Here is a 12,899-nt window from a genome sequence, read left to right on the forward strand (position 1 = left end):
GGCTTTTTCAAGGGTTAATTAAGGTGACACATGTAATAATGGTTTTCGTTCTGAGCTTGGCATGTGATTAATATTCAAATTAACTCTTACTGTGTGTTCAAGGCTATCTGTGTGTTGTGAGAGTGTGAGTGTGTCTGATTGGGAGTTATTTACTGTTATAATCATAATTCCATTGTAAGGGTGTATCTGCACAATTATCTTTGTGTGTAGTATGCCCAATTCTTTACTTGTTATCAGTATGTGATTTTCATGACAGCACACATGTATGATTAAATGAATGGCTGTACAGGCAAGTGGTTACATAGTGAAGAGGAGGGAAGTATGTGGCTACTGACACCATTTCTGCCAGTGTATGTACCCATCTGTGATCATGTTGGCTCCAAACACCCCCGCTTGTCCTCCCCGCTCACGGAGACGTCATAACCCTAGGTGTCCCTCATTTCCTCACCCTGAGGGAACCGGAACCTGTGGGCAGGGGGTGGGGGTGGGTGTCAGTGAGGAGGTGTTTGAGCAGGAGCTCATGTCCCCTCCCAGACTGTGTATGGGAGGAGGAGCCCCCTATCTTGCACATCCCAAATCCTCCAGAGGAAGTGCTTCCCCCCACACCTCGGCCTGTTCCTAGTTCCCTGTCTTGTCACCATGGCAACAGTTGCCAGGGGCTCCCATAGTTGCTAAGATATGGGTGTGGGAGGATGCCAGGCCCTGTTGCTAGTAGAAACAGAATCCTGGAGGCAAGAAAGACTACCCCCACAACTGCCAGCTCTATGCAGCGACAGCACTGGCTCTTGGGCTGCCCCTTTCCCCAAATTGAACCTATGATTCATGTGTGGCAGTGTGGTGTGTGAGGAGCCTACAGTATGAAGCTGGGACTGCAACATCTGAGGAGAAAGGGGATCCTCAGTCTACCCCATCGCCATGCTTAAAGCCAGCAACTCCTTAGAGAAACTAGAGGTTGCTTTCTTCTGTTTCTCGTCTTCCCTACTGGTCCCCTGGGTCACATCTATGTCTGGGCTCTCCAGTGACTGGCTGCTCATCATGTGATGTTTCACCTGGCCATACGAATGCTGCTTTGAATGCAGACTGACTCCTTCCCATGGTCAAACTCTTAGCATCTCATCTGATACATGCTTCATGCTGACGTATGAACATAGACTTGGTCCCACATTGAGTCCCAACTTTGGCACCTGCTTGAGACACTGCCTCTAGCTATAATCTTGGCCAAAGCAATCCTTTGACTCCAGCCTCAGCCTTAGCTTATTTCCTAGACATAGTTAAGCCCTAATTTTAATGCTAGACACATGAACTTATTGTCATTGTCATTCTTGTATTTTTCACTGACTGAGCACTGACCAGCGATTTAACTCCCTGGTACTCGCTGGCATCTCCTTGAGCTTCGAGGCCGAAAGTGATCAGTACCTTTGGGGTTTGAAAGATTTAATTTCTCACTTTAGGACGAAGTGGCAGTTCTAGGGATGGCCAGCAGAGGGCGTGTAGCATAAGAGTCTCAAGGCAAGCTTCCAGGAGCCCACTAGTGAACTAAGGAAGTTCTAGGTTTTTGATACCTAAACTTTAAAGTCATGTGACTGCTTGAACTTACGTACCTATCTTCAGATCAGCTTGGATAAGGGCTGGGAAGGTGCTTAATGTGGACTGGCTCCTCAGGTGTCAAGAGGACTCAGTACCTTGCCAGGTATCACTCTCAAACTCAGCACCTTTGTCGAATGTTTTGATGGCTTCACTGCCTCTCCTGGTGGTTAGTTGTCCTTCGTTCCCCTCTCAGCTAGGCTCTGTCCTTGAGACTCCTCCAGGTTTATAAATCCCATTGCCAAATCCCAGCCATCTGCACCACTCATGCCCACCCTCTTCCAGGATTCAGGTCTTCATGAAATTTTCATCTGCCATGTTTGATTCCAGCCATTCAAGGCTTTCAGTCTGTGCTTATTCCAGAAGTGCTGGATATAAACAAGGCTTGAACAAGATGGCTTGTCTCAGCCGGGCAGTGGTGGTGCGCACCTTTAATCCCAGCACTCGGGAGGCAGAGGGAGGCAGATCTCTGTGAGTTCGAGGCCAACCTGATCTGTACAAGACCTAGTTCCAGGACAGGCTCCAAAAGCTACGAAGAAACCCTGTCTTGAAAATAAAATAAAAAATAAAAAAAAAGAAAAGAAAAAAAGGATGGCTTGCCTCCCCTCCCTGACTAGCTAGACTTCTTTCCATGCAGCCTTAGGTGGCATTCATTTTGCTTTTCCTTTTTTGGTAGCTAACTCATATAGATCACTCATACCAAGTTAAAACCACAAGCACTTTTTTTGCCCCTGAGCTGCTGATTCATCTCTGGTCTATTATGATTTTGAAAAAAAAAACTTGAAATAAGTTAAAATAAAAACATTTGTATGATACTTTCTGAATTTGAGGGCAATCTTTGAGCCTGGAAATCTCTACATTTGATGTTTACTTGAAGAGGGGTGAGAACAAAGGACCGACAGTCTCTAGCTGGCTGTGACTTCAGCACTGTGGACAGAGACCACGGGCGGTACCTAGAGCTATCTATGCCTGAGACCGCAGGAGGGTGGAAGATGACACACAGCTTCAGAGGAACCAGAATCTAGCTGCTCGCTTGCTCTGCGCCTTTCCTCTCACCAACCCAATCTGTTTTTTCTAGCAGCTCAGAAGGCAGACATGACAGGAGCTGTTCTTTAGCTTTTTAAAGATGAGGAAACAGATTTGTCAAGTCAAATCCAAGGAACCCCTGGAAAAAGTGGAGTTAGGGAGAACACTGGGTTTAACTTGATGTTTAGAGAACTGAGTAGCACTGTTTCTCCTTGGGGGAATGACTTTCTTGGTAGACAGAGGGAGCATACCAGACAGGCAGAAGTTTGTGCAGAGGTGGGGTTCCAACAAGCCCTGGGAGCAAGTGGCCCCTGGTGAGAGTCACCGTCCTGGAAGGGATTAAACCTCCAACTAGGATTGCTGAATGGGGGAGGGGGGAAGGGAAACGCTGTTGTTCATAGAGTACAGGATTTTATTTTATTTTTGGTTTTTTGAGACAAGGTTTCTCTGTGTAACAGTTCTGGCTGTCCTAGAAATCGCTTTGTAGACCAGGCTGCCCTCAAAGTCACTGATATTTGCCTGCCTCTGCCTCCCAAGTGCTGGGTTTAAAGATGTGTACCACCACCACCTGGCAGGATTTTAATTTTTAAAGATTGCATATTTATTTATTTTGTGTGTGCATACATGCCATGACATGTGTAGGTCAGAGGGCAACTTATGGGAGTTATCTCCATTTGCCGTGGGGGTCGAACTCAGGTCATCAGGTTTGGCAGCAAGTGCCTTCCTCTCTGAAACCATCTTACCAGCTAAGGATCAGTTTTCATACCTTTTGCAACCCTGCTGCTCAGCTTCCCCAGTCTGGAGATAAGAAGGAACTCCTGTGACCATCAAACTTCCCTAGTCAAGTGGATACTCCCTGCCCTGTGGGAAAACCCTAGATGGGGGAGGTGTGGAAGCAGGAAGCGTGGAAGACTTGTGCAGGTGGTGAAACGTCTGTAACGTGGCTACAAGCCTGGTTCTCTGTCTGGGTCTATTCTGAGGAGTGGAGAGGGGAGGTGCTAGACTACACGGCAACAGGTCCCTTGAGGTGCTCTGACAGGCACACACATGCACATGTGCGTACACACACACACACACACACCACTAAGAATATAGACACTGAAGACAGACCGAAGGCTGCACTGTCCTGTTTTATACTCAGGCCAGGAACTGGTCAGGGATGGGAAACGACAGAGAAATGGAAGGATCCCCAACAACAGGAAGCAAGCAGCAGAAACAACATCACAATCTCTTTATTCTGGTCTCTGCAGGGCTCAGCCTCTGGGAGCTCCTGCTCGGAGTACTGTGAAGGCTGAGTCACAGGGAGGAGCATGCAGCTGTAGATAAGAAGAGGGCTGGGGGTTGGTCCCTTCTGATTGCTGCCAAGTTATCTTCATCAGAAAAGGCCATGGGAAGGACGTGAGGAACCAGAGAGCCTTGGGTCCTCAGTTACTTCAGGGCTCTCAGACCTCCCCCTCCCCAAGCCTGTTTGGCTGGAAACAGACCACAATATCCCTTAATGGGTGGAGGCTAAATCTGAAGGCCTTTGCTGTCTGGAGAGGCCAACCCTTTCCATCCCAAACTGGACTGGAGTTAGGCTTCTTAATCATTCTTTTAGATCAGACCAGATCCTCTGCTCCATGCTCTGGGCTATTGGGGCATGCAGCCCAGAGGGGGCACCAGATCCTCTGCTCCATGCTCTGGGCTATTGGGGCATGCAGCCCAGAGGGGGTAGCTTTTCTTTTCTTTAGTGTTGGTCTAGTGGGAATTCTTTTCAAGGTTGCCAAAAATAGTGGCAAAAAGCAAGCAACTCCAGGAGGAAAGCTTGGCCCCACCATATTCCAGGGCTGGGCTGTAGGAACAGGCCATACACTCATCATGCCCACTAAAGATCTCCATTGTCTGGGCAGCAGCCAGGATCAAAGGAGACACAGTGAGCAAATTAAACCCAAATGGCAAGGAGAATGTGGTGACTTGACTCCACTGTGAATGACAGGTTAAAAGGGGGCCATGGTGACACAGGTACTGCCAGGGTTTTCTGAAATTCTGGCATCAAGGTTGTTTTGCCTTTGAGTGCCAAGTACGGAATAGTCATGTGCCACATAGTGACATTTCGACCAACAACAGATGGCATGTACAATGGTGGTCCCATAAGTTATATTGCCTAGTAACATGGTAGCTGTCTTGGTTTATGTAAGAGCACTCTTTGATGCTTGCACTAAGAAGTTGCCTAATGACACAGTTCTCAGAATGGATTTCCATAGTGGAACTGGGCTTCTTACTCATGGGTCCAGACAAGGCCTGGCCTTATTTTCCATGCTCTGGGCCATGAATGACCCTGTATACTTGTCTTTCTATTACATGTGCAGTGCATGACTGCATGTATGTCTTTACTCTGCTGGCTGGAAGGAGACATGGAATATCGACATCAGAGCCTGTTGCCAGTTCAAGTTTTGTGCCTCAAGGTTGCTTACTTTTGGCTCTTGGGTAGTGACGGCTGGATGGGCCCCTACTAGACAGTTTCTGCGGAGCCTGTCTCATAGCGTGAGTGCTTTCTGCACTGCTGGAAGCTGTGATGCCTGCAATGACTGTTGTGCTTTGGGCTAAGGCATGGGGCAGCCTTGGTATTCATTTCCCTGGGGAGCGGCCTCTTTCCAGGCAGTTGAATTCTGTGCTTTCTGTTTTGGTGATAGGAATGGGGAAACTCCAAGGCCTGGCCATTTAAACAAGGTCCAGGTGACCTCCCATAGGGAGCACTAGGGCTGGAAAGGCAAGTGTCTACCCTGCCAGCCCACTGTTTGGGCTGGGGGTAGAAAGAGGCAATGTATTAATGGCTTCTGCTGCAGCTATCCTCAGAGGAAGAGCACTTGAGTGGATCAGTACCTAGGAATGAGGAAACTGCTCCATCCCTGGGATACCACAAGGGGTCACTGCCTCAGGGGAGGAGGCCAAGGAACAGACCTGGAGAGGTTGTGCAGGGCTAAGCCAATCTCAGGAACTCTGACCCTTCATTTAATTTTGAACATATGGATGAAAACTGCTGGAGGAAAACCAGGCTTGGGGCAAGCAGTCTTCAGGGAAGCATATGTGTAGCTCAAGCCTCCAAGCCTCCCTCGGTTGGAGTTCAGGGTGGATGGTGTTTGGGAAAAGCAGTGATCTTAACTGTTGGCAGCCAAGACGGAAAAGACAGAAACATTTTCTCATACCCTCATCAGAGCCAGACATTAATGTTTGCACTTGGCAGGATTTCAGACAGTCACAGTGATAGGAAGGCTTGAAAAGGGATGAGTCTCACTAGGTGATGACAATGCACCTCTGTGCATGCGCCAGGGGCTCTGGGAGGCCACTTCAGAGAGAGAGCATGGACACTGGGGTTGGGGTGAGCCTCTGTAGCAGTGGATTAGGGAGCAAGGGACCCTCCCTTTGGTAAACGAGATGCTCATGGGGAAGAGGCCAGCTGTCCTGTATGCTCTTTTGCTTCTCAGGATTGTTATAAGTTGTAACCCCCATTCTTTGTTGGGGGTAGAGTCCCGTGGGCCCTCTGCATCAGGCCCCCACCAAGGAAAACCAGTGTCCTGGATACAGAGGTGCTCCCAAATAGGCCTGGTCCTAGTGTGGATGAGCTGTGGGGCTGGTTCTGCAAACTTTGGGACCCAGCCAGCTTGTGGCCTTCTGCCCTTCAACTGCAGGAGCAAGAAACTCAGAACAAACAAACAACAAACAAACAAACAAACAAAACCCCCACAGCTCCAAAGTGGCAAGCATCATCTTAAAGGACTATGGAGTAAGATGGGCTCTCAGTACCTACAGCTAGGGAGTGGCAGGAAAGCTCTGTTCAACTCCCAAAGCCCAGAGATGATGTCTTGTGAGGTTCAGCAGCTCCCAGCCACAGGGATAGATGATGACTCACTGGGAGAGTGAGCAAGAGACCTTGTATTTAACATGCTTTAATCTTCTCAGTGCAAAACCCCAGGCTTGGCTGCTACAGACAGTCCTTGAGCCCAGGAGCTTCTTTTCTTTTCTTTTTTTTTTCTTTTTTCTTTTCTTTTCTTTTCTTTTCTTTTCTTTTCTTTTCTTTTCTTTCTTTCTTTCTTTCTTTCTTTCTTTCTTTCTTTCTTTCTTTCTTTCTTTTCTTTCTTTCTAGATTGAATAATGGGCCCCCTTATCAATAAGTCCTGGGGACATGGCTGAGTAGTTTTCATTGTTTCATTTTTGAGACCAAGTCTCACTTGTGTAACTTACTATTTAGACCAGGCTGGCCTTCAACTCATAGAGATTCACCTGCCTCTGTCCCCCAAGTGTTGGGATTAAGGGTTTGTACCACCATACCCAGCTTTAAAAGTAGTAGTTTTTTAAAGCTGTGGGTTTCACAGTGAACCCCAAAATGTATCTCCTATCTGTATCATCTCAGTCCTACATAATCTGTCTCCAGCAGTTTGCCACCCTGCTTCTGGGGCAGGCGGTTCCTACAAACAGACCACCCAGGACTCTAGACAAGGCCCTGGCTTCAGTTCCCACTTCACCTGAGCATCACTGGGTGATGGGCTCCTTCTGTAACCGTCCACTTTAGTACAAGGGCTTTGAGCAGTGGAGATAATGCAAGCTTCTGCATGACTTGGCCCAACCCTCTCTTGAAGAACCCTTCGTTGTCAGAACTGGCTATACCCGAGTCATCTGGTTGAAAGTAGAAATCCAGAACCTGGAGCCCGGGTCTAAGGGCTGACCCACGCCATATACTAAGGGCTGACCCACACCATGTACTGACTTGAGAGCTTCAGAACTGGGCAATGGGCTTGGGTAAAGCTTGCTGGCCAGCCCTGGTGCACCTGTGGCACTCTGCTGGTCCACAGAGCTTCTCAGGCTATCTGCAGCTCCTAGCATGGAGGGGAAGACATGAGTTAGCGGCAGAGAGAAGCAGCAGCTGAGGCTACAACTCCATGATGGGCAGAAGGACAAACTCTTCCCCCTGAGGATGCGACTAGGACTTCTTGACAGCTGAGATACAAATCTCCGCAAGCCTCGGCTGTATCCTCTTCTGATTCAGCACGACTGCGTAGGGATTCTACAGAGCTCCTCCAGGCTATGGACAAGGCCGGCCTGCCCTCCACAAGATGCCACATTTCTATGTCTGCGGTGGAGCTGGGCTGGGAAGCAGGAAAAGCCTGCTTTTCTCTCCTCTCCCATGGGATTGTATCCTCATCGACCTCCGTGGCAGCCAGTGAAGCATCTCCCACAGAGGGCTGCAATTCCTGCCAGTGCATCTGTCCCACTTGGGTCCCTAGAGCTTTGGACCATGCGATACCATTCAATAAGTAGGGGCCAGGAGGCTCACCTTGGTTTTCCTGGTCTGCTAACGGCTTGTGAAGTTGGATGACCTAGTTGTAAAGTTCCTAGAATTCTGGGTCTCTGGGAGAGGCTGTCTCCATTTTTTTGCAGTGAGAAACCCACAAGCTAGTTTCCTTTACTGTCACGAGGAATTAGAGTTTAAACACGAACTTCAGGGATGATTTTTCACTGTTCTCCCACAGCACACCTGAGGGACACACAGACACTCACGAGCAACAGCGGCTCATCACGGAAGAGGGTTTCAATGTGGGCAGGGGGCCTCTGGGCATCTCCTGGAGGGGAAGCGAGGCTAGTCTGCCCCTTTCTTTCTACTGGAATTCAGAACTGGCCAATAGAAAGAGTGAGACGAGACCATCTCATCTACACCAGGGGGTTCACAAAGGGATTTTGGTCCTTTTTCATTAAAAAAAAGAACCAGGAGTTTGAAGGCATGGCTACCTAGGCATGTATGTGGCTGCATGTGCATGTGCACATATGTACACATGAAGTGGCAGAGGGCGGGAGGTGGTCCAGTAGCAGGTGAAGATGCCACAGCTCTCAGGGCTTCTCAGTGTGGCATTCCTCAGACTGCCTCTGTTGTCAGGGGAACGGTGGCTTCAGTGCCATAGAACTTAATGACAAATTAAGATGCTGGCAGTGCCCCATTCCTGTGAGCCTCAGTGCCAGAGGTTGGTTGAGGAAAGAGAAAGGAGAGGAGGGGGAAGATGCCACCGTCCCGGAACTCATCTTCTCTGCCCCACACTATCCTGGGGGTTTCAGGTGGATCGCTCCACTGTTAGGACGAGCAGCCAAGATGTAGATGACATTCTCTCTTAGGAAGGTGGGCCAGTCCACAGATCTGAGAGAGAGAGAGAGAGAGAGAGAGAGAGAGAGAGAGAACAGATTTGTCAGGCTGGGTAGAGAGCTCGGGGAAGCTTGCCTCATGTCTAATATGGTCAGGGTGGGCTATGCCACAAAACTAGCAGATCAGCTGTCTGGCCCTAGAGACCTGGGGTCAAATGTGTCCTTTTGGGGCCTGGTTTCTAGGGTGGACGCTTGCTCTTCTGGGGTGGAGTGGTAATGCCTTCTTTTATCTATAAGGGGTGTTGTGGCTGTATACAGAAGAGAGGGTCAGCTCACCTGGACCCCTGCTCTGTGGGCAGCGGGGTCTTATCTTCACTCTTGCTACTGCTGCTGGCTGGGCTGCTGTCTGCTATGGGACCCACATGGCTGATGCTGCCAGGCACAAGAACGAACATACAGTTAGGAGCGCGAAAACAAAAGGCTGTGAGCCCTCCCTCCAAAATCCGGTGGACCCATGGACCCAGACACGCCTGTCCAGGCTTTCGGACATGGGGCAGCACAGTCTAAGACAGAGATTGCCCTACGTGCTGCCTCTACCTAGTCCACAGGAGGACCTTTTGCCCACATGCACATGCTATACCAAGGGCGTCCAGATGGAACAGGCAGAGGGCCAGGGGGCAGGACTGGTGAGGAGCAGACCTGACACTGCAGGAGGACACCTCTGCCAGGCGTTTGCAGAACCAGGAGTGCCGGGCATGGTGGCACTCTGCTTCACTGATGGTGCTCCCACTGCCCCGTGCCAGGAAGGTGGCCCGGGCTCGTTCCCTCTCCTTGACGGTGAGAAGCCTCAATAGAGAGTTCTGGGGAAGAAGAGCTAAGTTAAGGTCTCGAAGGCGAAAATATCTTGAAAACCACAGAGAATTGCACTTCCATGTCCAAACCTCTGCTGCCCCCAGAGCCTTTTTGATAGCCTGACATTTTTAGGGGCGTCCAGTCACAGCAGATCTTCTCCAGCAGTCTCCTCAGCCCTGGTCACTGGTCATCTATCACTGGGTGGACCTGGTACCCTTTCCTGATCCCTGCTCTTGTTTAGACAGTTCCCAATGCTGCCCTAATGTGCCCGGCATGCACCTGAGGCCTCTGACCCCCATGGACATTCGTTACTGCTGCTCCTCACCTGGGGACGCAGCTGCTGCAGCAGTAGGAGAGATTCATGGGACAAGAAGTCGGACCACTCTATGTGGCCTCGGTGTTCAGGGTCCAAGGCTGCAAACTGGCGGGCTGCCTGTTCCTCTTGCTCGTCGCTCAGGGCCCTGTTGCTATCCCCTCGCTTTGCTGCTTGGTGGCGGTAGCGCACAAAGTCGTCCAGGGTCAGGGAGCAATCTGTGGGAGGCATCCGTGCTGGCTATGCCCACCCCTCCTCAGCCCTGGACACCTTCACTCACCTCTAAGGCACCCTCAGGGCCCCCACAGTCCCGGTTCTCGTCGGGTTATACCTCCCATAGCCAGAAGAGCTCAGGGGAGCTGTGGTGGAAGGCAGTGCCTCTGATGGCCACAACCCAGGAAGAAGGACTCACTCATCCCTACTCCCCAAATCCCCAAATTCTCAGGAAGAAAGGGATGCGGCTGGCCCCTCCTCCGCAGCGCCTGCCGGCCTTACCAGGGATGACTTTACACCGCTGAAAGGTCTCTGTGAGGCTGTACATCTCCTCCTCCGTGAGCAGCAGGTTAAGGTTGTCCTGAGGGAACGTGAAAGTGAAGTCAGTGGCCATACAGGCCAGCGACAAATGAGAAGCCCTGGGTCAAGAGGGGTGGGAACGTTCCCCCCAAAGAGACGCCAGGATCCCCTGATTCCGGCCCCCACTCACAGTCAAGGAGACTAAGGCCCTAGAAAGAGGGAAGATTTGCTCTGAGCTGTCTGAATTTGGGGGAAGAGTCCTCCCTGGAATCCAGATATCTGGCTAAGTCCCTTCAGTAAATACTGCTTTCAAGCTACCATGAGCAAACAGGGATGTCACAGCAGCACCTCAGGAAGCTGCTGCAGGGTGTACTTGGCGCTGTCGACCCCAGTTCAGATGCTCAGCACGTATTTATTAGAAGCACTGGCTGTGCCTAATGCACATTTTCGTTATAAAAACAAACAGCCCTGCTTCTAGTAGGTGTGCAGCTTTAAGTGGTTCTAGAATGGTTTTGAAATGTTCCTAAACAAGATGAACTTTTATGTTGTCATAGAAGTTTTAATTACTAGGAAGCACTGAGAACTTATTTTGTTGGCAGTCCTATGGAGTCTTTAAATTATGAAAGTCCTTTGTGGAGTGGCGGTGGCGCACGCCTTTAATCCCAGCACTCGGGAGGCAGAGGCAAGTGGATCTCTGCGAGTTTGTGTCCAGCCTGGTCTACAGAGCTAGTTCCAGGACAACCAGGGCTACACAGAGAAACTCTGTCTCGGAAAGCCAAATAAGTAAGTAAATAATAAGTAATTTAAAAAGATTAGAGAATAAAAGTCCTTTGCAGTAGTAGTTGGTTAACTGTCCTCCTAAACTGTCAATCAAGAGCATATGCAGTTATCACATGGGTACCCATCTATGGGTTTCCCTGAGAACCTGATGACTCTTTCAGTAGACACCTATTGATCATCTGGCATGTTCTGGGCACAATGGCTGTGTGCTCGACACTGTGATATTTGGTGTGGCTGCTGCATGTGACCGCGAAGGGGGTGCAAGGAGAAACAGAAAAAGATAAGGAACTGTGACGTTCCTCAGATGGCCTGGGCTGAGACCCTTAACTTGGGCGTTTGTTCTAAGGACAATGGAAAGGCACAGAAGGATGGTTGTCATTGTCAGATCTCTGACTGCTATGGGGAAATGGTTTCAGAGGGACAAAATCTGTTAAGTGGCTGTTGTAATGGTACGGGTAAGAAAAAATGAGTGTCTAAAACCAGAGATGAGAAGAGGGAGGGGCAAAGAGGTGAGGGGTGTTGGGTAGCCAAGTCAACAGAACCTAGTGACCCAGCAGCTGTGAGGGAAGAGGGCCAGGGAAGAGCTGGGACTAGGAAACCGGCAAATGACGTTACTGTTCACAGAGGTCAGGGATGGAGAAAGAACAGCTGTACGCAGAAAGGCGAGTTCATTTGAGGGCGTTCTAAGCATGAGTACCGGTGAGACATCAAGATGGGGAAGCCCCTGAGGTAGGAAATTCAAGTCTGGACACAGATATGGGAATCACTAATGTTTAAATAGTGAGAAAGATCATGGGACCCCGAGGAATACAGTGCCCAGATGGAAACAAACCATCGCTGTTGAGAAAAAATGACCAAAGGCAGCCAAAAGAGACCAGGAGTACTGGACACCAAGCAAAGACTGTGGCAGGCTGTGGCAGGCTGTGGGAGGTGGTATTAAGAGTGGTGATATTTATTATTTGTGAACATTTTGTCTAGTTTCCATATAGCGTATACATTTTAGAAAACAAATGCCAAGAGAAAGAGAAGGAAATAAGGAAGTGTTATCAGAAAGGCTAAGAAGACACCTGAAAAGACCTCTTTGGACTTGACCATTGAGAGATTATTGATGGCCTCAGTAAAAGTCCATTCAGCAAGGAGCTGAATGCAGAGGTCAGGCTGGAGGGGTGGAGAAGTCGGGAGAAAGTGAAGTGCTCTTAGGAAGTATGGTTGTGCATGGAGGGAAGAGAAAGGGATGAACTCGGAGGAACTGTAAGAGGCCGGTAGAGCTGGCAAGGGCAGGACCCTAGCAGAGCTGGGAAGGAAGCAGAGCATTCACAGAAGACAGCAAGGAGACACACACTGACTGAGGCAGGCCCATGCTGGCTGGCGGGGTTGATGTAAATGAAAAGGTTAGCCGGGTGGTGGTGGCGCATGCCTTTAATCCCAGCACTCGGGAGGCAGAGCCAGGCGAATCTCTGTGAGTTCAAGGCCAGCCTGGTCTACAAGAGCTAGTTCCAGGACAGAAACCAAAAAGCTACGGAGAAACCCTGTCTCGAAAATCAAAAAAAAAAAAAAAAAAAAAAAGGCTAGTGCTGGTGGCAGTGTATGTACGTAAGGGTCGGGGGAGGAGGGGAGGGAAGCAAGGACGGACAGGACAGCAGAGCAGGGTGTGTGTTCTGTGGTGTATTTCAGAGTGGGGTATGCAGTAGCTGGAAATAACTTTCAGACTTAGTTTTGTGGA

The 12,899-nt window shown here is 49.7% G+C and overlaps 1 protein-coding gene across 4 annotated transcripts in view; it reads right to left on the reverse strand.

The window, feature by feature from the left end:
* Window positions 1–3,827: 3,827 nt before the first annotated feature.
* Phf24 (PHD finger protein 24) overlaps window positions 3,828–12,899 on the reverse strand; it is a 28,675-nt gene continuing 19,603 nt past the window's right edge. For all 4 annotated transcript variants that reach the window (XM_057790998.1, XM_057790997.1, XM_057790999.1 and 1 more), the window contains 5 exons: window positions 10,379–10,457; window positions 9,896–10,101; window positions 9,418–9,578; window positions 9,055–9,150; window positions 3,828–8,773 (listed from right to left, as the gene is read on the reverse strand). In XM_057790998.1, the coding sequence (XP_057646981.1) occupies window positions 8,677–8,773; window positions 9,055–9,150; window positions 9,418–9,578; window positions 9,896–10,101; window positions 10,379–10,457 (639 nt within the window). In that variant the 3' untranslated portion in view covers window positions 3,828–8,676. The remainder of the gene's footprint in view (window positions 8,774–9,054; window positions 9,151–9,417; window positions 9,579–9,895; window positions 10,102–10,378; window positions 10,458–12,899) is intronic.

Source organism: Chionomys nivalis, chromosome 16, assembly GCF_950005125.1.
Source record: "Chionomys nivalis chromosome 16, mChiNiv1.1, whole genome shotgun sequence".
In the NCBI taxonomy this organism is placed as follows: domain Eukaryota; kingdom Metazoa; phylum Chordata; class Mammalia; order Rodentia; family Cricetidae; genus Chionomys; species Chionomys nivalis.